The 27927-nt window shown below is 36.3% G+C and overlaps 1 protein-coding gene across 3 annotated transcripts in view; it reads right to left on the bottom strand.

Moving 5' to 3' along the window:
- Nucleotides 1–27927, bottom strand: part of itpr2 (inositol 1,4,5-trisphosphate receptor, type 2) — a 583413-nt gene that overhangs the window by 315781 nt on the left and 239705 nt on the right. For all 3 annotated transcript variants that reach the window (XM_039761551.1, XM_039761550.1, XM_039761552.1), the window contains 8 exons: nt 20024–20113; nt 18067–18192; nt 17383–17505; nt 16841–17041; nt 15972–16223; nt 14655–14780; nt 1523–1651; nt 96–216 (listed from right to left, as the gene is read on the bottom strand). In XM_039761551.1, the coding sequence (XP_039617485.1) occupies nt 96–216; nt 1523–1651; nt 14655–14780; nt 15972–16223; nt 16841–17041; nt 17383–17505; nt 18067–18192; nt 20024–20113 (1168 nt within the window). The remainder of the gene's footprint in view (nt 1–95; nt 217–1522; nt 1652–14654; nt 14781–15971; nt 16224–16840; nt 17042–17382; nt 17506–18066; nt 18193–20023; nt 20114–27927) is intronic.

The following is a 27927-nucleotide window of genomic DNA, read 5'->3' as shown; positions in this document are numbered from 1 at the left end:
ATTAAATATAATAAAATGATGTGTTAATAAAAACATGGACAGAAAAACAGACTAGACACAGCTATAAATATATAGACATGCTGCTAAATACCTACCTACTTCAGATAATGTTTTAATACAAGCTTCAATGTTGGACTTCTGAGATGAACTTGGCCAAGTGAGATTGTAAATTCTGAATGCTGACTGCAGAAGTTGTATAAATATTGGCTGATGTATCTGTAAGGATAATATATTTTTTTAATAATATAAATGACTTTCCAAAAACAGCATGTCAAAGAGTCATGCTATGTCTGGAAAAGTGTAATAATAAACATTTTGATTTGGTGGCATTGCAAAATTAACCATTATTTAATGATTAGAAAAATACATGAAATGATTAGTCTATATAAATACAGGAAAGAATAAAACTACATTCCATCACACAAACTACTTACTCAACTAATTACTGATAGTTGATTTCTAATGTTCTTAAATTAATTTGTATTAGTGTTACCATTTCAAAATAAACTAAATACACAAAATGACTGACTAGTCTTTGCAATTCAGTGAGGAAAAGTTCAATGTTTCAGATTTTAGAGATGTTAAAATGTTTATATGTTATGTCTTATAATAACTATTTTCCCCCTTTCCTTTTATTGATTCCCTATTATAGTAGTCACATGTACATATAATTAATGTATATGTACATTACTTTCACCAAAAGATGAAACTTCACAGTTCAAAATTACACAAATATGCCCACATTTTCTGTGAGATAGCAAGACTTTTGTGTGTCAAATTATTATTTGCTTGTCCCATGCCCCTTATAAAGTTTTTTATAGATGTGTTATCAGAAAACTGTATGTAGAGCTATTTTTTTGACTAAAGAAGAAAAACCTTTCTTTTAAACATATAAAACTGTCATAAATACAGTATACTGTATATCCTGAAACACTGAGTAGGGGGTTTGGGGCTGTTTCTGATCTGTCAAATAAATAATAGATCATTCTGAAGCACTAACAGTATTTTGTCAATCCAGCTCTATTAGGAAAAAAAATAAAACAAAATTATAAAACTAGGATTTTGAATACTGCAGTCATGGACCCACATATAAGTTGACATTATCCTCCTTTTTTTTTTAACTTAAAAAAAAAAAAAATCTGTAAATTTGTCCTTTATACAATGTGCAAAGTTAAAAATTTAAGTAAAACATAAAATAATTAACATAACTTATTACCTATTTTAAATATTCAAAATACTAGACATACAAATTCGGAACAAAAAGCTGGAGTTCATAGGGAAAAAGGATTACATATTTAGTCAATGAATCTGGAGTCAGGACAGGCAATTTGAGCTATGCTTTAAAATGAAAGATGGAATTTAAACATGACTTCTGAAATAGGGTTATGTTCAGAATTCTAAAATGACAGTATTTACAGAAAACAGAAGATATTAAGATAGACATGTTTTATATTCTCTAGTAAAACTGACAGGTCTCACTTGTCCTAAAGTATCATCTGTCAAAATAGTATTAAATTGTTACCTGTTGGTTTGAACAGCTGACGGAAAACTGAGAGCTAAAAAACCCTTTGACAATTGCCATCACTGGATCTGTCACATACTTCTCCAAAGAGGCATCAGAAAATTTTCTATCAGTTATGTTATTGCATACCTGAAATTATTAAAAGAAGTGACTGGTGGGTAATTCATTGTCTTAAAGAAACAGTATACAGTAGAAATGTGATGCAAAGAAATCAAAAATTGGTCATCGAGCTGTGATGTCTGTTATTCTCTAAGATATTCTTAACTGCTCATCAAGCAAAACAAATTTTTTACCATTTCTCATTTAGATAGGGGTTTAAGGTAAAACGTAACTTAAGCAACACAATTAGCAAAGTAAGAAGAAGTAGTCTGACATAGTGGTTTATTTTCATTGTGATTCCTGGCTGGGTGTTCTACTGTATTCAGTCTGCACATTCCACTTGTGTTCCCGTAGATTTCCTAAACAGAACAGGATTTTCTCTCTCAGTCAAAATATATACTGTGAGGTCAATTTACAATCCTAAACAACTAGATGTTTGTACTATGCCTCCTCTACACCCATGATATGGATACTGCAAGGAAGATCTCATCAGTTTTTGAGAAGTACTAGACAAAAGACATCTGGACAGTAGTGCTGCATACTGGTGTAAACAACATCATCTTCTTCTCTTTCCGGCTGCTCCTGTTAGGGGTTGCCACAATGAATCATCTTTTACCATATGTTCCCGTCTTTTGCATCTTACTCTGTGTTACACCCATCACCTGCAGGTCCCTTCTCACCACATCCATAACCTCTCTCTTAGGCCTTCATCTTTTCATTTGGCCTGCTATTAAATACTGAAAGGTTCGCATAGACAATATCACAGAAATCACACAAGGTAGAACTCATATTATTGCAGAAAACTGAATACATGTTTCTGTCTTTAGTAATGTAGATTAGTGTAAATCAACTTCTATCAGGATTATCTAAAAAGACATAACTAGGATGCACTAGTCCAAAATGAAGCAGCAAGAATCTAAGTAACTGAAAAAGAAAATCTGAGCATATTTCACTAATCTTAACATCATTATACTGTCTTCCTGTGTCTTTTAGAACAGATTTTAAAATACTCTTGTAAATTATAAATAAATCTTTGAACAATCAAGCACTTACTTATATTTTGGAGAATTTACCAAATACCCACATTCTTAATCATAATCCTGGGTCCTCTAACAATGGTATGCTTAGTATTCCAACAGTAAAGCATAAAAGAACTAATGATGTGGTATTTTGGTTTTATGCACCAAAAATATAGAATACTTTACCAACAGAGACATGCTAGGCCAGAATAGTTCAAAATGAAAAAAGAAAAAAAAACTAATAAAAGCTGTCTCTTTAATTTGACTATTTCGTTATCTCTTAAGTAGCAACTAGAATTCCCTCAAGGTGTGGGAAGGTGAAGATTAGCTGTTATCAGAAAAGGCAATTTTATTTGCTGTTTTATAGGATTGTCACAAATCACTTTTTCTATATATTTTCTTTATTTCTGTTATTCAGGGGTGGTGCTATACAGCCACCTGTAATGCTGGAAAGATAAACAAAGGTCCAGAAAACTATCCTTTTATTGGTGAAACATATACATACTGTAGAATGTCCAGACAGTCTTAGATGGTCTTTTTGTCTCGGGTCCAAATGGAGATTTATTTTTTTCAGCATCAAGCCAGCTTATCCTGGGCCAACTTGACTAGTGATGAGCGAGCACCAAAGTGTTTGGGTGTTCGGTCCGAACACATTGCGATGTTCGTGTGCTCTACCAAGCACCCAAAAATAATGTAAGTCAATGGGAGACAACCTGGCACCCCCTGCTCTGAAGAGGGGAGGGTGCCTGGTCCATTGGAAAAGGTCATAAAGTGACAGAAACACCACCCAAATGGACCAGGAACAGCATAGGGACGATGTCTGGATGCATCTTGGACTCCCAAGTCGCTGCTGGGAACCAGTTTGTCCGAGTTGTACGGCACTTTTACAGACTGACAAAAACACGCCCAAAACCCCCCCAAAAAAATTAATTTTACAGGAAAAATGATGCTTTAAAACATTATATGCCAGTGCCTGCAGGTGAGCTGACGCTCTAAAACATTACATGACAGTGCCTCCATATACTGTATAGCACCCAATGATGTGTTCCGGCCAGCCAATCACTGTAATGTCAGCACCTGACATGGCTACTGGCATTACAGTGAGGGCAGTACTTACCTGCCCCTTGATTGGCTGTCTTCAACCAGAGAAACGTGCGGGGCAGAGACTCAAGCATGGCGCACAAGCACATGTGGTGCTCGTTCAAGTAGCGCCATGCTCCGAGCATAGTGATGCTCGAGTCAAACACATGTTCGGCCGAGCTTGCTCGCTCATCACTAATCTTGACCATTCCATTTATTATTATGCTGGACATTCTGTTTCTCGTTTCTACATTTTTATTAAATCTTTTGTAAATAACTTCTTTATTTATTTACTTTTTGTTTGTGTTCTACTTTCTTTTTGTTATTCTGTTTAGCAGTTACTACTATAAGGTACTGTGAACTACTCTCATGTATGAAAACGTGGTACGTAAATTAATGTTGTTGTAAACTGACAAAATGCGAGTATCCCTGAACTGGACTGGTGTACACACAGTGGATTCATGTCTCAAACCCAGGAAAGCTCCCTGGTACTTTAATACTGAAAAGAAGGAGTTAAGAAAATTGGTTCATAAGTATTAAGAAGCATTGAATAAAACCTTACAGGTACATAAATTGAATACATTCAACAGAAAAGTAAAATCGAGTGCATAAAAGCTGAACCTGTTTTGGAGGCTATTTACCTCAGGGTGTTCTTTACACCTTGCCATAAACCACAAAAGTCAATTGTAATCTGTCCATTACTAAACATAAAAAGAGAACGGAGGGACTCCACAATCACAAGGCTGCAGGTTGTGGTGTTATCAGCTCTCAGTGATCTGAGTTTGTGGAAGACATCCTTTCTTCTCCTAAACTCATAAGTATCCACAGTGAAGTGAAAGAATATACACTCACATAAAGGATTATTAGGAACACCATACTAATACGGTGTTTGACCCCCTTTCGCCTTCAGAACTGCCTTAATTCTATGTGGCATTGATTCAACAAGGTGCTGAAAGCATTCTTTAGAAATGTTGGCCCATATTGATAGGATAGCATCATGCAGTTGATGGAGATTTGTGGGATGCACATCCAGGTCACGAAGCTCCCGTTACACCACATCCCAAAGATGCTCTATTGGGTTGAGAATTGGTGACTGTGGGGGCCATTTTAGTACAGTGAACTCAGTGTCATGGTTAAGAAACCAATTTGAAATGATTCGAGCTTTGTGACATGGTCCATTATCCTGCTGGAAGTAGCCATCAGAGGATGGGTACATGGTGGTCATGAAGGGATGGACATGGTCAGAAACAATGCTCAGGTAGCCCGTGGCATTTAAACAATGCCCAATTGGCACTAAGGGGCCTAAAGTGTGCCAAGAAAACATCCCCCACACCATTACACCACCACCACCAGCCTGCACAGTGGTAACAAGGCATGATGGATCCATGTTCTCATTCTCTTTACGCCAAATTCTGACTCTACCATTTGAATGTCTCAACAGAAATCGAGACTCATCAGACCAGGCAACATTTTTCCAGTCTTCAACTGTCCAATTTTGGTGAGCTTGTGCAAATTGTAGCCTCTTTTTCCTATTTGTAGTGGAGATGAGTGGTACCCGGTGGGGTCTTCTGCTGTTGTAGCCCATCCGCCTCAAGGTTGTGCGTGTTGTGGCTTCACAAATGCTTTGCTGCATACCTCGGTTGTAACTAATGGTTATTTCAGTCAAAGTTGCTCTTCTATCAGCTTGAATCAGTCGGCCCATTCTCCTCTGACTTCTAGCATCAACAAGGCATTTTCGCCCAAAGGACTGCCACATACTGGATATTTTTCCCTTTTCACACCATTCTTTGTAAACCCTAGAAATGGTTGTGCATGAAAATCCCAGTAACTGAGCACATTGTGAAATACACCGACCGGCCCGTCTGGCACCAATAACCATGCCACGCTCAAAATTGCTTAAATCACCTTTCTTTCCCATTCTGACATTCAGTTTGGAGTTCAGGAGATTGTCTTGACCAGGACCACACCCCTAAATGCATTGAAGCAACTGCCATGTGATTGGTTGATTAGATAATTGCATTAATGAGAAATTGAACAGGTGTTCCTAATAATCCTTTAGGTGAGTGTCGACCTATACTCCTAAAATTTCACATCATTAAAACCACAAAAAGACTTGTACTTAACCAGGTAAGATGCTAGGATAAACACAGCAGGGTTAGGGGTTATACCCCCCCAGACCAACCCACTTCTGAGAAATGGACAATCATACTAATATTTGGATGTATGTAACTTGATCTGCGCACTAGCGGTTCTTAACCTTTTTTTTATTCCAAGATCTCAGAGCGTACCAAAAGAATATCTGATGGCCCCCTATATAGGCCATGATATTTACTTTGTTGTAGCTTTGCTGCATTCTTGACAAAGCTGCTTTTTTAAGTTATACTTACTTATAAAAGCACATTTGCTCCTTTTTTGATTATGCTGTGTTTTTCAAAGCCTTTATTAAATAAAACATATTTTACTAGTGCCTGAAATTCTTATTTATAACATACCAGTAACGGCGTACTGCACGATAACGTGCAGTGAATACATTGGACTTGAGCATTCCTAGTTTTCATACTCTTTCTCTGTCTCTGTTTAGAATTCGTTTGCTCAGAGGTTGATGCGCTTGCTGCTACCAGAGCAGCTCTTCATTTATCAACCCTAGCGGCCCACTGCTTCTCTTCTTTCGTCCACATCTCTTCGCGTTAAATCGGATTAAGTTAGTTTTTGTGTTACAATTACTTAGTACATTTTCTTTAATTTTTCACTTGTCTTCAATCTACCTCAAGAATGATTACCGAAGGCAGTAGGGAATGAGAACAGCGCTCATACGCATGCACTGCACGGCAGCCCAGTTGCGCGCAGCTGAGAGTTGATTCTAAAATAAAATAAAATAAGAAGAGTAATAAAAATCATCACCCCGAAAGCAGATAGTAGACATCACGTAGTATATGTGTACCAAATTTCAAGTCAATAGTTGAAACGATTTGAGAGCTACAGGTGATTTAAAATCCTGGACAGACAAATGAACAGCCACGGTAGCATATTATATAAAAAGAAAATGACTAGGTATTTTGAAGGGATAAATAATAGCCAGTAATTACCCAAATACAGAATTTGTTTCTGCAGAAATTTTTGGTTACAACAAAAGTTATTCAATACTCACTTGGTTAAGTAGTACTTTTTAAAACAAGCATAAAATGATCAATTATTGTTGAGGAAAAAAATCAAAAGTAATTTTTAAAATGCAGAATTTGTCGCTGCAGGCATTTTTTAATAACTTAATTACAAATATTTTGTTATCCTCTGGAATGAACACTGGAACATTTCCATCAGCAAAAGCCATATTTAAGACAAGTAGAAATGCAAACATGTTTTTATTTCTTCACACATACAATTAATTAGCAGAAAAGACAAAAGCACTGAGTACGGCAGTGGTCAGATATGCTGCAGAAGGGTGGCCAGTCCTGATGGATGTTTGTCATTAAAAAGTGAACGTAGTGGCAGGTAAGGTGTGCATGACATTAATCTTTCATATCCTTCATGAGACTATTACATATTTACCATTAGGCTAAAAAGTTGTTTTATCAGTGTAACATGTTAAGTTCTGTTCACTCTTCCATGTTAGGTCAATATAAACAGCTCAATTCCATTCTAACTACTGATCCTAGCTGCAGTTTGTTGACTGGTCAGATATCAGCGTCAACTGTATTTGATTTGTATATTTTAGACAAAATGCATCATTAGAGAAAGGGAACTTGAGCAAACAGACAATACAGTTTTAAAATAATTTAATCATTCAAGCATCTTTTCCTGCAATATTCACAATAAAAGTTCTTATTTGATATCATTTCTTGATAAATTTTAGCCCACTATTCTTTGCAGAAGTGCTTTAATTCAGACACATAAGTAGGTCAGTGAGCATAAACTGCTTGCTTCATATCCTGTCACAGTATCTTTACTGGACAATACCTCTGGATTTTGACTTGGCCACTCCAGTAATAGAGAATGTGTGATTCCTTGGTTTCACATCAGACACAGCAAGACCTGTGTCATGTAAAGAGATCTACTTTTGACTCCTCTGTCCCTATGGATATTAACATCTTTATGTTATTCAAAAAGGCTAGGGGATCATCCAAGTGTTCCAAGTACCAATGTCACTCTTAGATAGCAGAAATCCCTTTTTTTACTCAATTTCTTTTTTTACCACATGTCATGACCACTAACATTAGCTGAGGCTAAACAGGCCTGCAATTTTTTGGATGCTCTTCTGGTATCATGCTGTGGTTTCATGAATTAAATATCAATGAGTTAACACTAGAATCCTTGAAGCCTACGAAAAACTCGTAATCCCAGGACACCTTAAATTCCTTTGCACCACTCCATTGGCATCTTTTATTTGTAAAATGTGTCAATCAGCACAAGCAAGCAAGCAACCTGCTATCCCATGCCCCCACCAGCGCAGCTCAACTCAGACAAAAAGTTCTCCTAGCTCAAGGTTCTTTATCTGCATGTGTGGTGTCTGGAATTGTATAGGGTAAATAATATATTGTTACTAGCAAAATACCCGCGCTTCGCAGCGGTGAAGTATTGCCTTAAAATTTTTATTAAGAAGAAAATGAAACCTTTTTAAACCGAGGGAAAATATGCCAATAATTATTTAAGGATCTCTTTGTATACCACATTGTGAGTTCGGCCCTCCGGTTGTAATATGACCAAGCTGTGCGCTGAGCTTGCTCTTGAGCATGCAACGTACAGTTTGCCATTTGAACAGTAATCTTGTTTCAAATCTCACAGCTTGGATTGCTGCTGTCAAAATCGGTTTGAGTTTCATAGTTTGCTTCAATTACGACAGTATTTGCAGGACTTGTGTTGAAGTGACATTCGGCAACTGTCGTGTTGTAAGCATAAAACCGGTTTCATCGATAACTTCACATCCAGCTTTTGAGAGTTTAAACATCCATAAACATCAAAGTGTCCACTACTGAAATCATCACCTGTGAATCTAGGATGTTTAAGAGGCATTGGCGGTTGTCGAAAGGTGTAAAATATTTGGCCATTTCAGTACACTTGAAAGCGATAATCGTACAATTCAGCGGCAGCCATCAACTCACATGCAGAACCATAGGTGAAGGGCTTAAGCATTTCATTCTTCTAGTGCTCCTGTGTAGTATAATTATCTCTTGTACCATCATCAGTCCACACCTTGAACCTGTCCCAGTCAATCAATACATAAGACACAATGTTCCTCCGGATATCAAGAGTGAGCCTGATATGGCCGTGCGATATGTAACAAAGAGAATGGAAAAGGTAAGTGCCATCTCCGGGCATGGAAACCACTCGGTAAGTGACAGTTCTTTGATCGATGGTGATCACCTCGATAGACATGTTAATGGGGGTATGGTTGGAATGATTAAGGAAATGGGTACCTGAACAATGTAAAGTATGTCTAAAATACCTACACAATAACTATAATCGTAATAAATGAACAATATAACAGCGGAGAAGCCGTGGATTAAATAAAAAGGCTGTAGTTATCAGCAGGGAGACGTGAATCACGTGGCGAAGCAAGGAAGGGAATGTAGAGACCAGAGCGACGGACGGCCTTATATAGGCAGGCAGCCAACAACGTGGGAGGCATTGGGATGGGGACCCAATGCCGCCTCACCGATGACCGAGCTGCAGGCTATGGACGTATATATGTACGTAAGTAGGATTCAGTTAGCATTGGGAACACGCGTACCAAATTTCTTGAAGATGGGCCCATAAGTAACAAAGAAAAAAAGTTCAAAAAAAAAGTTCAATATGGCGGCCGACAGTGGCATCATACCACTGAAATAAGTACGTACATTGGTTTTGGTTAGCGTAGGGAAGCCACCTACCAAATTTTGTGAAGAGGGGGCCATAAATAATAAAGTTCAACATGGTGGACGTTGTCGATCGTTATGACCGTTACGTGTAGAATTTCGAAATTAAACCTGCTTAACTTTTGCAAGTAAGCTGTAAGGAATAAGCCTGCCAAATTTCAGCCTTCTACCTAGACGGGAAGTTGGAGAATTAGTGATGAGTGAGTGAGTCAGTCATTCAGTGAGGGCTTTGCCTTTTATTAGTATAGTTTTGGAACAGATGCCTTTCATATTATAGTACTAATGACACATTTTTGACATGAAGTATATAATGTGTGAAGGCTGAAGTCCAAATATCAAATAAACAACAACAACATTTATTTATATAGCACATTTTCATACAAAAAATGTAGCTCAAAGTGCTTTACATAATGAAGAATAGAAAAATAAAAGACACAGTAAGAAAAATAAGTCAACATTAATTAACAAAGAATAAGAGTAAGGTCCGATGGCCAGGGAGGACAGAAAAAAAAAAAAAAACTCCAGACAGCTGGAGAAAAAAAAAAGGTAAAATGAAAAAAAAAAAAAAATAAAAACAACGCTTCAAGGATTCTAGTGTTAAATTTGGTAGGATGGCCTTTCTGGAGAAGATTCAGTACTGTTACAACTTGTCTAAATTTGGAGAAAATGACTCTCACTGTGGTGTGGTGGTTCCAGAGCCTTAGAAATAGCTTTTTTAACATTTCCTGATTAGTCCCAAAAGATATTCCCTCACCTATTCTGAATTTTTCTTTGATCAAAGCAGACTGTTTCTCTAGAAACCTTGTGGTGACTATTCTCTCACTTATGGTAAGGGTCAATATATGTTCAAGATTATATTCAACAGTATTAGCTCCAATCAGGTCTGACAGTGTTCAGTCAAATAAGTCTATCAATGATGTTGGTCAGCTGTTTGAATGTGTAAGAGGGAAATTACATTTTCATAAAGTATACGGAGGTTACAGCTGTCAGATATGAACCTCACTATTCAAATATAATTTGAATTTACTTAAAAAAGGTCTTTTTAGACGGCAAAAGCTGACATTCGATTGTAAAAGATCAGTTGTTTGTTCTACCTACACTATTTTTTGCATGGAGTTACTCCAGATGCGCTATGCAAGGCTTTTCCAGTGCCCTAAAAGTATCATTTTCCATGTGATTCTGTCCCACTCACTCTTTAACCTTAGATCCCTGGCTGCTGTTTAATGTTAAGACCATTTCATTAAAGCAAATGGAAAATAATTATCACACTTCTGATTTTCCTTTTTATTATAATACTTTAAAATACCAACTTTAAAGAGCCAATATACCATGTCCTAGAATTAGTTTCCATCTTATAAGGTTGCTGGTTTGACACATACTGCCTAAAACAATGTGTAATTAAAATATTCAGACCACCTTTATTAAAATATTGCTGCATATGTAAGAGAGAAAAAAAAGTAAGACAGATTATGCAGATCCTAACTTGATACTGTAATGATACTTCTTTACCATGGGAGTCCACAGATGCGACATGCATTTTAATCTAAACTAATTGTGCTATTAACATGAGATTGGTTGAACTCTAAGTAATCAATGCTGACCTCAGTCTTAAAAGTTAGCAGTGCACCAGGAAACTCTATGTCGCTGTTATAAGTCACTTGGTATGGGATTTGTAAAATCAGTGTTAATGTTTATGATAAGCCACCTATTAGAATGAAAAAAACATGGAAACTGGACAGACACCGAGACACGTATCCTTTTATTAAGGTACAATATTTTCAGGAATCTGCATATGCCTATTGAAAAATTCCAAAATGATAAAACAAGTCCACCTTCGACATACCTGCCTCTTGTCTGATCTTTTACATCTCTCACTATTCTCACCTTGTCGCAGTCTTACTAACTATCCTGTATTCCTTTTGATCCTTGTCAGGGTGGCTAGACATAAAAGCAGCCACGAAAATTAACAAAAATCCTTAACAGTCACATGCACTGGTAAAACACACTACTACACTATTATTAATATTTTAACTTTTTTATTAGTAGTTCCTCTGCAAAGATTTAAGTACTTATGATAATGTTGTATGCATCCCATTTGCAGTACTCAGCTAGTGTCCTACAATATAATCATATTGTGTATTTATAGTTCTCTCTATTATATAAAAAAAATCTTGGGACAAGATGAGACTTTTTTGAAGAGATTTTTTTCCAAGTCCCATGAGATGAGACTTAGGCCATGAGATTTATTCCAGTCACGCCCACCTCTCAACCATATTCAATCACGCCCAGGGTACTCTCACCTCTCATTCATGTGAATGCTTTTGAAAGGCACATTTCTTGCTCTCTCAGCTCTTAAACATATTATCTCCATATCTTATTGAAGAATTTCATCACGAAGGGTTATCAACAGTAAAAATGAGCACACGGGCAATCCTAGCACAGAGAAACAATGAAGTCAAACGAATTAACGGCAAAAATGTCGATCGGTTAAATGCGTATCAATAGACTATACTGAAACAGTTGGTGGTGATCGTGCAGAAGATGAAAACATCAACTTAAAATAACCCGAAGAATACCTACAAACATTAACATCGTCCGGTCTTCCTCCACACAAATTACTATAGGAAGATGGATGTATCCAAGAAAGGTAATGTAGTACATCTTCAGAGAATAACATTAGACAACAAAGGACATCCTGATATGCCATTCATATTAAAACGTTAACAGTTAGAATAGTTTTTGCAAAGACATTTTACAAATCTCAGAGCAAAACATTTGAAAAAGTCCTTTTATTTAATAGAGAAGTAAACGAAATTCAATCACAAGCAGTTTTACGTTGCATTGTCACGATGAAAGTCCAAACAGAATCAAATTCAATCCAATATTGACAAAAATTTAATTAAAAAAATTGTTTTTACTGAAGTTTTACTGTAAAAGTGTAAGTTCAAAAAGTATTTGGGTGTTAATTTCCAAGCCAAACAGAACGAAATCATATTACGCAACGAATGATTCTAATGCAACATTAAACCTAATTTACTTTCAAATTTTTACGTTGTATTATTTTTTAATATGGTCAATTACTCACTGCAATGTAAAATAGTTATATTATGCATATGTAACAATTCCCATGAAAATAACAATCTGTTTAAATTGCACATCCACATCCTCTTACGCAAGCAGCAGAACCACAAATAGGCCAACGCATAGTGCAGGCCCGGGGGTTAGTGAGTGAAGCGAGCATGTGGCAAAGCACCCTAATATTTACTTACATTTTTATTTTGCTGTTGGTGTTGTTCTTGCCATAATAATAAAGTGTAAAAAAAAAAGTGCAAACAATAATGCAATACCCAGAATTGTTAACCTAAATTTAAATATATTAGTATTTAGTATTTCACATGACTCCAGTTGAGCAAGAAGTTATTAAGCCTAATTAAATGGAAAAAAGTAGTCACTCTGCTGTTCGGTATCATCGTGTGTCCCACACTGAACATGGACCGGAGGAAGCAAAAGAGAAAGTTGTCTGGAGAGATGAGAAAGTAAATTATAGACAAGCATGCTAAAGGCAAATGCTATAAGACCATCTTCAAGCAGCCTGATGTTCTTGTGACAATAGTTGCAAATATTAAGAAGTTTAAGGTCCATGGGACAGCAGACAATCTCCATGGATGTGTCCACAAGAGGAAAACTGACTCCTTAATGGGCAAAAGGATCGTGAATATGATAGACAAAATGCCAAGAACAACTTCCAAATTAGATACAAACTGAACTCCAAGGTCCAGGTCAATCAGTGTTGGACTCCACTAATAAGATGAAAAGAAAAAAAAAACACATAAAAAAGCCTTAATGTAATTTGCTAAAAAAAAAAAGTATTGACAAGCCACAATGTTTCTGAGAGAATGTCTTTGGACAGATGAGACAAAAATGGAGCTTTTTGACAAGTCGCGTCAGCTTTTTGTCCACAAAAGTAAAAAAATGAAATTTTCAAAGAAAAGAACACCATACCTACTGTGAAACATGGAGGAGGCTTGGTTATGTTTTGTGTTTTTGTTTATGCTGTGTCTGGCATGGGGTGCCTGGAGACTGTGCTGAGAACAATGAAATCTCAAGACTATCAAAAGACATTCTAGTGTGAAATGTACTGCCCAGTGTCCTAAAGTTCTGCCTTAGTCACAGGTCATGAATTTTCGAACAGGATAATCACTCAAAGCATGCAACTAAAAGCACCCAAGAATGACTAACAACAAAACATCGGACTATTCTGAAGCGGCTGTCTATGAGCCCTGATTTGATTCCAATGGAACATCTATGGAAAGAACTGAACCATGCAATCTGGAGAAGTTCCCTTTCAGACCTGACACAGCTGGAGCAGTTTGCTCAAAAAGAGAGGGTCAAACTACCTGTTGACAAGTGCAGATGTCTCATTGAGAGCTACATTCTGTCTGCTGAATTGCTTGTTTGCAGTAATTACCCCTAAATGTTGTGCAACAAATATTAGGTTAAGAGTTCCATCATTTTTGTCCATGCTTTTTTCATTTGTGGTGTTATCTGAAATAAAGAGTTGAATAAAATCTCTAAAGCAGTGTTTTTTGTTGAATAAGGAATAAACTATGATGAGTGCCAATTATTTTTGTCAGTTTCAAGTTATTTCAGAAACAACTGTGGTGGGGTACAAACAAATTAGTCCATGTCTGTAAAATAATGGTTGTTAATGTTGTGAAAACAGAGAGATCTTGTATTTTTTCACAGGCACTTCAAGTCCAATAGGTGGTGCTCACTACCTATGTATAATGTCATTCACTCTTCCTCTGTGTTAAGAAGTTGGAGTTATTATTAAAACAAATGTGTTTTTTCATTTCTTTAAAAATACATAGTGACATATACAAATATGCTCATTTTCTTAAGTATAAAAAAAACTTAGGAAATCACCAAAAAATCACTTTCTTGATAACCAAAAATAAGATGTCTAATTAGCTAAATTTGAGCTATAAAGTACACATTTCTTGTGTTTTGGAATTCTAATTCCATATTGCAGTATTCTGACAAAAGATGAAAAATTCCATTTCAGTATCCAGAATTAATACTTACTGTTGCCATATCAACCAGAAAGTTCTCAAACAGGTTCCATATATGATTACTGGTATAGATCTCCTTCATCTCTACTTCTGTATCCACATAGCAATGGTTCACAAAATTGACATATGCAGTTTTAACCTGAAGACGTTCAAAATACATTGCGACTGTCAGAGAAACACTTACATCACATCCTATATAACAATTCACTTCAAACTTAATTTTAAAACATGAATTTTACACTTTTTTACCAAAGTAATTACAGGCAAAACCATCCGTTTAATAAGTAGAAAAGCTAAAGGCCTGTTTGCTATTATGTCTGTGTATTAAGTTGCAACTACTTCAGTGTCAGACCTACTAATGTTTTCATTAGAAAATTATGGATTAATGTCACACACGGGCGCATGGGAGGCAGCTAAAGGGCTTAAATGAAGGCAGTTCGGAGGCATGCCGGGATGTGGCAGAGTGCACTGACTCGGACTCTTTTTCTCACTTCCCTGTAGACCATTCCTGGGAGACTCCACCTGGCTCTCTTGACATCACTTCCGGGACCGAACCAATGGAAACAGACCTTACCAGCTCCGGCCCCTCTGATGTCACGTCCAGGCCTGATCCAATGAGCGATGAACACATGCCCGATCCCTATGACCTCACTTCCTGTCTACCCCTTTAAAAGCCTGCCCTTTTCCCCTTTTCCCTCAGTCTTGTTTTGGACTCGGTTGTATGCACTTCAGTGCTCTGTACTTCTACAAAACGATTTTGCAGCCAGGAAACCAGATTATACGGGTGGCTACCCCGAACCTTTATCTGAGTATGTCTCATTCTTGTGACATAAATACTCAGAAAATTTGGAAATGTTAATGATGATAAAAATCTTAAAAACTAAGTCAAGAAACACTAAAATATTGCAATGTAACATAGATAAATGCTTAGTGCACTCTAATGTAAGTTGACCAAACTTAGTTTTGTAATTTCTATGTACTGCTATTTGCTGTCTTGTGATGAATGCTTGTCAAAAATATTAGTGCATTAAAATATTTACATAGTTGGCTGGTGCCTTTATCCAAGGTGTCGTACAACATTTATGATACAATTGGTTACATTTAATTTTTTTGGTTTTCTAATTGGAGCACAAGCAAGCATCTTGCTCATGGTCACACAGTGTCAATAGCGGGATTTAAACCCACAACCTCAGGGTTTGAAGTCCAAAGCCTTAACCACTAGACCACACTTCCTAATATGACACAAAGTAAATATTGGTTTGTCATTATTTTCCATTGATAATATGCAGCTACTGCTTAATTTTGTTGAGATTCAAGTAAAACAGGTTACCTCATGTATGCAGTCGACATGAGTGACCACTTTGACAATATCATCAAGGGGAAGAAGGGAGTTGCACTTGATTTCTGTGTAAACATTTTTCCCTTCAGTACAAGCTGCAAGAAGTTCAACCAAAGCAATATGATAGGCTAAGGGCCCATTTTCATCACTGCGATCACGTTCATTGGTCATCATTTGGAGAAGAATGGGGAATGATGTTCGATCATTATAAAATACCAGGACTTCTTCCCCTGCATTGACAAGCTGCAATTAAAGAAAAGTAGAAGCATGTCTATTTGTAACCTGAAAAGCCCCAGCAGTCAAATGCAGTAAGAAACAAACATTGCATATCATGGCTGATCTGCCTTGATTTTCACTTAAACATTCTGATGATGTGTATATAAATTCAATCAAAATTTAAGTGTGCAAATCTTCTGTTGCAGTGTACAGCAAAAACTAAATAAAACCAAGATAACTAATTTATCATAATACTTTTTTTTAAGCAAGGAAAGATCCCACAAAATAATATTAGCTCGATAAAAATAAGCAAACTTTGGATTTTGTTCATTTTTGAATCTTTCAGTGGGTTAAGAAATTAAAGTTAACCACCTAAGAAGAAAAAAAAAATAATTTCATTACAACTGACAATTCTGTTGGCAAGGTAAGCATATTGTTTAGTAGGTTACATATGGAGAAAAGCAATTGCACAAGGTCACATAAATTTATAAGGATAATATTAAAAAAAACTGAAACATTAAATGGAATTACTAGTATACACACCTATCAAGACCTAAAACAATTTAAAGATGGTAAGAAATAGTTTTCTGAATAGTAAAGCCAATTCTTAAGAACAAGTGAGCTAAGACATATAGCTTACCTACCTCAGTCATTACCCTGTCTTGACATTTTTTAACATACTTTCCATCAGCTTTAACAATGGTCTGTAGAAACTGAAGATACTGTACATGTCGTCCATGAGTTTCAATGCAGTGCACATAGTGGTGAATAACTCTATCGCTGATCTCATTACAAAGATAGTAATTATCCATGAAAATATATCTCATTGTTTTAGCCTCCATTAGCTGCAAGAAAGTAGTCATAACCATTACCATTTAGATCTTTAGAAATAACATAAAAACCTACAAACAAGTTTGTTTTATAAAATTAACACAAAGACACATTAATAAAATGGAAATTTGGATGTAAGTGTATCATTTCTTTAAAACTGCATACATGTTATAGTCTGTTACACCACAGTATTCTTCAAGTTGTGCAATAGCTGAATAAGTCAAGCATTATAGAACTGATTTTAACTCAAAATTATTAGTCTATTCACAAATGAAGCCATTCACTCTGGGCACAGAAATGCACTGTAGAACAACACATATTCAAAGAAAGTTAAAGTGAAAAATAAAACACAAACCCCTGGAGTAAGGAACTGGTTTAAATTTTTATAAAGCAAGGCTTGGTTTTGAGGATTTCCAAAGCAGAAGTTCTGTAGGAATCCATGTGCCAATTCCATGATTTCATTCATCTTTTCATCTGACTAGGTTCAGAAAAAAAGTAAAAAGCAGATAATAAATGACACAACAAACATGTATTGCACAGCTTCACATAACTCTGACCTATTGGATATAACTCTCATCCACATAATTTAAACTAAGATAGTGCTATTATTGTTTTGCAAAATTGCAGCTATGCCAAAAGCAATGCATTGCTTACATTTTTGGACAGCAATTATTAATTATTTACATTTATGCCAATTTTTTTTACTATAAAAACAAAAAGCAGTTCTGGAAGAACAAAGACAAAAATAGGGTGTGAATGTTAGTAAACATTTTCATACAATGGAAAAAATGAACAAGGTTTTGGTTAAACAGCTAGAATTAATATGAACAATATATTCTAACAATATAATCATTAATAAAATTTTGTTGAAAAGAAAACTAACAAAACTCAGAAACTTCTTTTGTTTGGCCACTATAAAAACAGCTTTGGCCAATAGCTAATATGCTTAATCACCAAGAGTGTGCAAATAAAATTTATTTGCTAAAATAGGTGTAGCTTTAACTCTTATAACACACTACATCCATATGCATATAAATACCTTTTCATAGGCAATGTTAAACAGATCTTGCACTACAACATGAGCTCCCATGTTCTTCAGTAGTCTCTGTAGCTGGGTGCGACTTTTTCTCCCTTGCTGGCAAAGTTTCCTTAATCTTATTAAAATCTATAAATAATAAAAAGAGAATATTTCATACTGTTTACTCTCACAAGTAAATGCCCAATTCCATTTTAACAAAACACTTTAACTTAAAGGGTAATATTCATGTTTTTCTGTCTTTTAATAGGAAAAAGGAGTGAAATGATGCAGCCATTTTTCTATAAATAGCCAGACAAGAGCAAACCAATGGCAACACCAGTGTATTATTGACCTGGAAAAAGTTAAATTCCCAAGAATGAACACAGCAGCATGAACTATGCCATGCATGGCCAGACCATCTCCTCAAAACCATGAATAGTCTTGCACTTTTTCCACCAGCTCTATAACAGACCAACAATGTGAACTGTATGCTCTTCTCTGGTGATTCATATGAAAACAGGTGCATCATTTTATACTATGATTTTTTTTCTCCCAAAGTTCCTACATGAAAGACTACTTTTCACTATTTAAAGAAAGAAACATGTGACTGTTCCAATTTAAAGATACTTAACTTGAATAGGTACAATATAGCAAAAAACATAATCCTATTGAAAATGCCTCACCAGCCCCCTTACACATATACAGTGCCTGTTAAAGCTCCAGACATAAATATCTAGTATTTCAAATGGTATATTACACATTGTGAACCCAGGACGAAATACTGTCTGTGTGAAGTTTGGTTACTTTTCATTTTGTGTACACAGGTTTTCTGTGGGTAGTCAAGTATGTTAGGCCAACATGTGACTTGACAGTGGTTCATTATTAGTAAGTGGGTAGTGCGATGGACTGGCCCCCTATGAATTGTACCTTGTACCCCAAACTGCCAAGACAGCTTCATTGCACAATTGTACAAAGAATAAACAAATAATGGATGAATGTATAATTTAATGCAATTTCTTGTATTTCTAATATTTATTTTCATCTTTTACTGCTGTTATTTAAGTTAATAAAGTTTGAGCATTGCATAAAATACAAGGCAGGAAAATATTGCTGGGATCTTGACAGAAAACCTGTGTTTATGTATAAATATAAAATTAAATGAGAGTGCTGACTGGTGAATTGACTCTAAGTACTACAAAATGACTGTTTATTACTGATTGCATAGAAGGCAAGAAACAAGGTTATACATCAGTCCAGAGGTGTGAATAAGTAAAATGCCAGCTTTGAAAAATATATGGAGTTTGCACATTTCTCTGATTTCTTTCTATGTTTAAACGTCATCTTCAGGTAGGTTTATTCTGGGGGTTCACTAAGATTTTTACATGCACATGTATTTGACTTTGGAATATTCTTCAGTGTTTGTACAGTTTGAATATTCAAAATTAAATTAAAACTCAGATTCCCATTACTCTAGACATCACTATATGACTTGGGATGGAGGAAAGGTTTGGGCAGCAAACATATAATCACATTAAGTGCATGCTGGTGTTCCATTTGTGACAAGTGTAAAGACAAGCAGTAGCCAAATTACATAAGAGACTGGCATGATGATTAGAAAGTACAGATGGAAATTACAAAAAAGGGAGAAAAATGCTGTATGCAGTTTTACACACTAATTACAAATAGAGGCTTTGGGATTTATTCTCCCACTAATTTTCTGACAAACCATACATGATTTCAAAGAAGAATAAAAAAGAAAAAGCTCCCCAAATGCCAAATACACAATGTTTTTTTTTCCTTTCTTGCAGGTAGAGAGGGCAGTTAGTTTCTGCATGACAATAAAGCTCTATGGCTTCAAAACTATAAATCATGAAAAGTTCAAAATACTCAAAATGAGGACTCTGAAGCTGTATGGCAACAACAATAACCACCCACCACAATGCTGCACAAAGAACTTAGATCATAATAAATTACTAACCTCTTTTATAATACAATAATTATTTCCTTTATTCATATGAATTTGTGGTTTTTTGTTCGTATCTTGAATAGACGATAAGATGCTTCCAATCTGTTTTCAATCAAAGAAAAAAAAAATTGCTGTATAATTCAAACAAACCTGATTTTATATATATAAGCAGTTACAATAAACAATGTCTGAAAGGCTGTTTTGATACAAGTTAATAAGCATTTTTTTGCAAATGAACAAAATAAGACAAATACATGCTTACCTATTACTTCACATCCATCAGATGTGATTTATAAAAAAAGACAGATTAAAGTAAATTGAGAAGATAAGAAAAAATTGAAAAATATGCATAAAATAAGATAATATGCAAAAAAAACTTTTTACTTTAGTTTTCAAAGCTTAATTGAAGTCACAATAAAAGTCAAATAATACTATGAAAATGTTAGGCAATGACATAATGCCTTGCTAGTTCTATGCTAAACTTTACAAAGATATCCACATGCAACACAACGACATCTATGAGTACTAGGAAATGGATAACAAATTCAGAATTTTTGACAAATAAGCTCTGAAATAAAAATTTAAAGCAAAAGATACAGAATGCTGTTCTTTATGTGAGACCCTATGAGTTTGTTTCACTGTGAGTTCAGTAAAATCATGGAAATGGTCGGGAACTTTGCTAAACTCAGACAGAACGGAACTAGTTTTGAGTGGCTTATAATGGTGCAATGGAGGTTAGGGATGCATTTTAACACCCTGAAGCCTACGAAAAAACTCATAATGCCGTGCCACCTTAAATTCCTTCACACCTTTTCATCAGTGTCTTTGTTTTGCAAATGTGTCAATCCGCACAAACAGTAAGCAGCCTGCTATTTCATCCCCCACCAACGCTGCTAAAGTGACACGCAAAATTCTCAGGTCTGTTTCTCTGGGTGTGAAGTGCCTGGAATTGTAATGGGTAAATAATATTATTGCTATTCAGAACACATGCATTTAATGTGTATTATTTGTCTGAAACAATCTGGGTAAATGAAGGATGACAGGAAAAGCTAAGCAAGAAATGTTAACAGAGCTAAAACAGAAACTTTTTCGTGTTATAGTACTAATGAACAAAAATTTGACATGAAGTGTACAATGTGTAAAGATTGAAGTCCAAATATCAAATAAAAACGTATAAATAGGTACACATATAACAAAACAAGTGCGCTTTTATTAAAGATTATCAATGAAGAAAAAGAAATCGGGACAGGGTACGATGCTGGCACGGGGGCTTAACTGGTGCAGAGGTAAGAACTGCTGCCTCATAACCAAGAGGTTGTGGGTTCGATTCCAGCTTCTTCCGAGATTTACTGTTTTGAGTAGTGAGCTGCTCTTTTTGTTAATATTATACAATAAAAACATATATTTGATTTGTGTCTGTTTGTGTCTGCAATAGCCGGTGTAAATTTATGGTATTTGTAAAGGTTAGGTTTTTTTTTTTTTTTATTATTCAGTTTTATTCTCTCAGTCACATTCACGCTCCCCCGATCTGACACTGTTAGTTTTCAAATAAAGACATGCTATAGCAGAGGTGAACTCAGATTAGGATGAGGGGTCTGCATCGGAGAAAGAAAACAGAAGCTCTCCCCACGAGAAACGTCACGCCACACATAAGAATAACGCAGCTGCACCAGGCGTAAAGGCAAAAGATGGCACTGTTTGGATGCAGCAACAGGTTGGACATCATCCTGCCAGTGAATCTGCCATATACGTCCCTTCAACAAAACAGCAGGGCTTACAGAGCTCACCAAGGTATCGTGCAAAGTTTTGTTTGTGATTATGTTTTTTGATGGTCTAAATATTAAAAACATTTATGTTTCTTATATAAAAGCCACATCGAATGTTGTTTACCGATTTTTATTTACATATCTTCCTACAGCATAAAGCAGTGGTCCCAAACTCCAGTCCTGGAGGGCCGCAGTGGCTACAGGTTTTCATTCTAACCATTTTCTTAATTATTGACCTGTTTTTGCTAATTAACTTCTTTTGAATTAATTAATTAATTAATTACAGGGGACTGTACTTTCTCTGGTCCTGTTCAATCTATATACAGTAATCCCTCCTCGATTGCGGGGGTTGCGTTCCAGACCCTCCCGCGATAGGTGAAAATCCGCGAAGTAAAAACCATATGTTTGTATGGTTATTTTTATATATTTTAAGCCCTTATAAACACTCCCACACTGTTTATAAATATTCCCCGCAGAGTTATACAACATAATCCCTTTGTATTCTCTTACATATTAGGTAAGATTCATTGAAATTATGTATATAAACACACTGTTTATATACAGTAAAACCTAAATATTATTTTAAAGATATTGAGTGTCTCCGATATCACATATGTTACAGCCATTACGATAGACAGGCCATTGTACAATAAATATGTACAATGCAAGAAAAATAGTATACAGTAAATGTGTGTACAATGACACTAAATGTACGTACATGTACTAAGTACTGTAAGTAGAAAATTAATTATGGTTACTCACCAACAATGACACGATGACTTGTCCGATAACAATGAGTTTAATTTTACTGCACAACAAAGGAGAGCGTTACACCTCTTCCAAAGGAGCCACTTCAGGCAATTGTGTAACACTGCCGTTGTTCTTCTTCTGGCAGTCTTCAATCCGAATCCCTAAAGCAGATTCCATCCAGACTACTGCCTTATTACATCCACTTACAACTCGTTTTGCACCCTGGTTAAAAGGACACTGCGGCCGTAGATCTTATATTCCTTTCCTACTTTTTAAATAAAAAGAAACGTAGCCTTCAACAAATCCAAAGCGTTTACCTTTTCGGCAATCGTTAACGCCTTCCGTTTGCGCTTGGGCACGGCCCCTGAAGCAGTAGCAGATCATTTTGGAGCCATAATGAAGGGCTTGACTATGCACAAAGATAAACACAAAAGAGCACAACTCTTTACACAGCGAAACACGTTGATGCTGAATGAGCGAGACGAGACTTCCTGGTTAACACTGCATTCAGCACGCAGGAACTTAACTGCGTGCTCTGATTGGTTAGCTTCTCAGTCATCCGGCAATAGCGTCCCTTGTATGAAATCAACTGGGCAAACCAACTCAGGAAGCATGTACAGGAAGTAAAAAGACATATTGTCCGCAGAACCCGCGAAGCAGCGAAAAATCCGCGTTATATATTTAATTATGCTTTCATATAAAATCCACGATAGAGTGAAGCCGCGAAAGTCGAAGCGCGATATAGCGAGGGATTACTGTACATCAGACTTCCAATACGACTCAGAGTCCTGCCACGTGCAAAAGTTCGCTGATGACACTGCTATTGTGGGCTGCATTAGGAGTGGGCAGGAGGAGGAGTACAGGAAGCTAATCAAAGACTTTGTTAAATGGTGTGACTCAAACCACTTACACCTTAACACCAGCAAGACCAAGGAGCTGGTGGTGGATTTTAGGAGGCCCAGGCCCCTCATGGACCCCGTGATCATCAGAGGTGACTGTGTGCAGAGGGTGCAGACCTATAAATATCCGGGAGTGCAGCTGGATGACAAATTGGACTGGACTGCCAATACTGATGCTCTGTGTAAGAAAGGTCAGAGCCGACTATACTTTCTTAGAAGGTTGGCGCCCTTCAACATCTGCAATAAGATGCTGCAGATGTTCTACCAGACGGTTGTGGCAAGTGCCCTCTTCTACGTGGTGGTGTGCTGGGGAGGCAGCATAAAGATGAAAGACGGCTCACGCCTGGACAAACTGGTGAGGAAGGCAGGCTCTATTGTAGGAGTAAAGTTGGACAGTTTAACATCTGTGGCAGAGCGACGGGCATTAAGCAAACTCCTGTCAATCATGAAGAATCCACTGAACAGTGTCATTTCCAGGCAGAGGAGTAGCTTCAGTGACAGACTTTTGTCACTGTCTTGCTCCACTGACAGACTGAGGAGATCGTTCCTCCCCCACACTATACGACTCTTCAATTCTACCCGGGGGAGTAAATGCTAACATTACTCAAAGTTATTGTCTGCTTTTACATACATTTTTATTACTATTTAATTTAATATTTTTTTTGTATCAGTATACTTCTACTGGATTATGTAAATTTCCCCTTGGGATTAATAAAGTATCTATCTAATTGACTTATTCTTGAAGACTCAGAACCAATAATTGATTCTTTTTCCTTAATAAGCTGCCAAACAATAATGAGATACAAAATGAACTAAAACATTTCTGAAAATAAAGAAAGATAAAGTTGTCAGAAATACTGATCTGCTCAGGTCCACAAAGCATTTTAATAGTGTTCTTAGAAAAGAGAAGATCAATAATTTTGGAAATGTATGCCATTGCACAATTTAGAGCAGCAAGAAGCCATGGAATTAAAGAACGAGTTTAATTAACAACAAGAATCTGAACCTAATTAGGCAACTGGATGGAGTGAAATTGGTTGGAGTTTGATTTATTTCTGTTTGGGTGCCATTTAAGGAAAGAAATGAAGCAATTGAGAGAAATAATTAAGAAATTCAGGGGAACAAATCTTAAAAAGCCAGGAAAAGGGTTAGAACTGAAAACCTGCAGCCACTCTGGCCCTTTGAGACCATTGGCAGAAAGTCACAAGTAGATTGCAGAGCTTCCTGTGTTTGATTGACATAGGCATGCAGACAAAGTACATGTGCAGTGCCACTCCTTAGCTGGGAAAAGATCAGCTACATAAATTGCAATGGCATTTTCCACCAGCCTACCATTTCAGTATGCAAGCAATTCTCCACGCTAGTGTTTAGATCTGACAGTGTCATGCTGACGGTGCATGTGCCCAAAAAGAAGTCTGACTGCATTCATACCATTGTTCACGTACTGAAGTGTCTATAGCTGCAAGTGGAAGCTACTGTGGCACTTTATTATGGTGCCAAGAAGAGTTGTGTTGTAGTGCAGCAGTCTATTAGCCAGCGAAAGTGACATGAAGAAGTTATCTGTTGTTCTGGTTCTGCCTGTTGTGTCCAGAAATGGCTTTATGACCACAGTCCCAGAAAGCCTTTATCCCATGGGACAACAGGGATCTTTTGATCTTATTAGTGATAGGAAAATCGACTATTAAATTAAGTGAAATGTGGCATAGCTCGGAGGGTGCAGCTGTTTTAATTGAATATCCACCTCCGAATTATAGCTTTACTCATGTGGTTCACAAAGGTAAAAAAGTTGGCGGTTTAGCAAATATTTATTTGAGTCAGCTACAGTGTAAACATGTGAGCTTTGGTATGTTCGCATCTTTTGAGTATCTTGCCATTGTTATTCAAGGAGTTTCTCAGTCTCTAGTATTGTTCGTGTATAGACCTCCTAAATATAATGCATCTTTCTTGAAGGAATTCTAAGACTTATTGTCAATTACAGTAACTAACTATGACAGGTTCCTAATTGTTGCCAAATGTAATTTTCACATTAATAATCAGTGCAACCCAAAAGCAAATGAATTCATGAACCTCCTGCTCTCTTTTGATCTGAGCCAGCACATTAGTCTGCCAACACACAAAGGGGGGCACATGTTGAATTAAGTGATTACTAAAGGATTAAACATGGATGTGAGGCATATTGTACAGATCACTTTATCTGACCATTTTCTCTTATTATTTAATATAGAAATACTGAAAAATTAATGAGAAGCATATTGTTAAAGTACACTTCTTTGATTGATCTGCAGCTTCAAAGTTTACAAACATTTTAAGCAATGTTACTATAAGAGCTGCAGCTGACATAGTTGCTCCTGAAAAGAGTTAAAAAATCCTGCAGCACTATTACACCATGGAAGACCCAAAAAGCGTCTGATTTAAAGAAAACATGCTGGACAGCTGAGCGTAAATTGAGAAAAACTAAATTGATTGTCCACTATGAAATATTGAAGGCTAAAATAACAGAATACAACAACATAGTACGTTTTGAGAAGCAGTATTACTTCTCTAAAATTATAAATAACAAAGCTGGTAAACCAAGAGTCTTACTCTCTACTCTTGATTGTTTGCTAAACCCAGGTCTCTCAATGGAATGCCTCCAACAAACTTACAGTGAAACCTGTGAGGCTTTTGCTACATTTTTTAATCACAAAATTAATGATATTAGAATTAGAAATAATATAGTGCATCCTCCCAAAACTGTTCCTATTAAACCCCGGTATTCAATTTAAACCGAATTAAATTCTTTCAACAGGATAGATTTACCCCATTTACATTGATTAATTTCTCAACTGAGACCCTCCCTGCATCCTTGACCCAATACCAACAAGTTTTTTCAAAGAAGTATCCAGAGTGCTAATTGATAGTGCTCTTGACATAGTAAATTCATCATTAGATATGGGGTCTTCCCAGACTGTTAGGACTGCTGTTGTTGTTAAACCTCTTTTCAAGAAAAATAATCTTGACTCCTTGATTTTTGAAAGTTTTAGACCTATTTCTAACCTGCCTTTCTTAAGTAAAATCTTAGAAAAGGTAGTCATTAAACAGCTAAATGATCGCTTGAATAAACAAACATTCTGTTCTTGACAAGTTTTAGAATAAATCACAATACAGAAACTGCACTCGTTAAAGTAGTAAATGACTTGAGGGTAAACGGAGACTGAGGCCGTTTATCTGTTGTCATCCTCCTAGACCCATCCTCCTAGAGTGCCACTTATGAAACCACTGATCACAATATTCTTACAAATTGCCTTATTCGGTGGGTGGGCCTCTCTGGCAGTGTCTTACTTTACAGGCAGAAAATTCTTTGTTAGACGTGGTAACTATACTTCGAAGACACATGATATTTCTATATGGTGCTCCACAAGTATCTATCCTGGGTCCACTGCTCTTTTCGCTATACATGCTTGCATTGGGTCAGATTAGCTCAAGACATAACAAGAGCTACACACTTATGCTGACAACACACAACTGTATTTAGCAATAGCATCTGATGACCGCGACTCTCTTGGTTCACTGACCCAGTGTCTTACTTGTGTTTCTGAGTGGACGAATAGTAATTTTCTCAAACTAAATAAGTAGAAAACAGAAATCTTAGTGATTGGCAAAAATGGATATAATGAGGGTATTAGAAATAAACTTGATCCATTAGGCTTAAAAGTCAAGACAGAGGTAAAGAATTTAGGGGTAATTAATGAATCTGATCTAAATTTGAAATCACATATTAATCAGATTAGGACAGCATTTTTCACTTAAGAAATATAGCAAAAGTTAGATCCCTTATAACTTTGCAAGATGCTGAAAAATTAGTCCACGCTTTTGTTTTCAGTCAACTAGATTACTGTAATGCACTCCTCTTGGGACTACCCAGAAAAGACATCAATCGATTGCAACTAGTGCAGAATGCAGTTGCCAGAATCTTAACTAGGAAAAGAAAATCTGAGCACAGTTTTGATGTCACTACAATGGTTACCCGTGACTTTTACAAAGCCTTAAATAATCTCGCTCCATCATATATTTCAGGATGCCTTATAACTTACACTCCAAATAGTAACCTTAGATCTTCAAATGAGTGTCTGCTTAATTCCAAGAGCTAAACTTAAAAGAAGCGGTGAGGCAGCCTTTTGCTGTTATGCACCTAAAATCTGGAATAGTTGACTGATAGAAATTCACCAGGTTAATATGGTGGAGCACTTAAAAAAAACTGCTAAAACCCATTATTTTAACATGGCTTTCTCACAGCTTCATTTTATTGTAACCCTGATATTCTGTATATGTACTTAATTATCATTTTTATCCCTCAAATAAAAACTACAGTTTTTTTTTAAAAACACATGCAGGGTGGTAGGCTGGAGTACTGATCAGGTTGTAACATCAACATGCGTGCCCAAAGCAACGATTTTATAGTTCTGTAATCAGCTAGCTTAGGTCTTCAGAACCTTGGCTATGTTTAACTTTGATTACAACT

This window comes from Polypterus senegalus, chromosome 8, assembly GCF_016835505.1.
Source record: "Polypterus senegalus isolate Bchr_013 chromosome 8, ASM1683550v1, whole genome shotgun sequence".
Classification (NCBI taxonomy): domain Eukaryota; kingdom Metazoa; phylum Chordata; class Cladistia; order Polypteriformes; family Polypteridae; genus Polypterus; species Polypterus senegalus.
The sequence above is the reverse complement of the archived record's forward strand: the minus strand, read 5'-3'. Positions and strand labels throughout refer to the sequence as shown.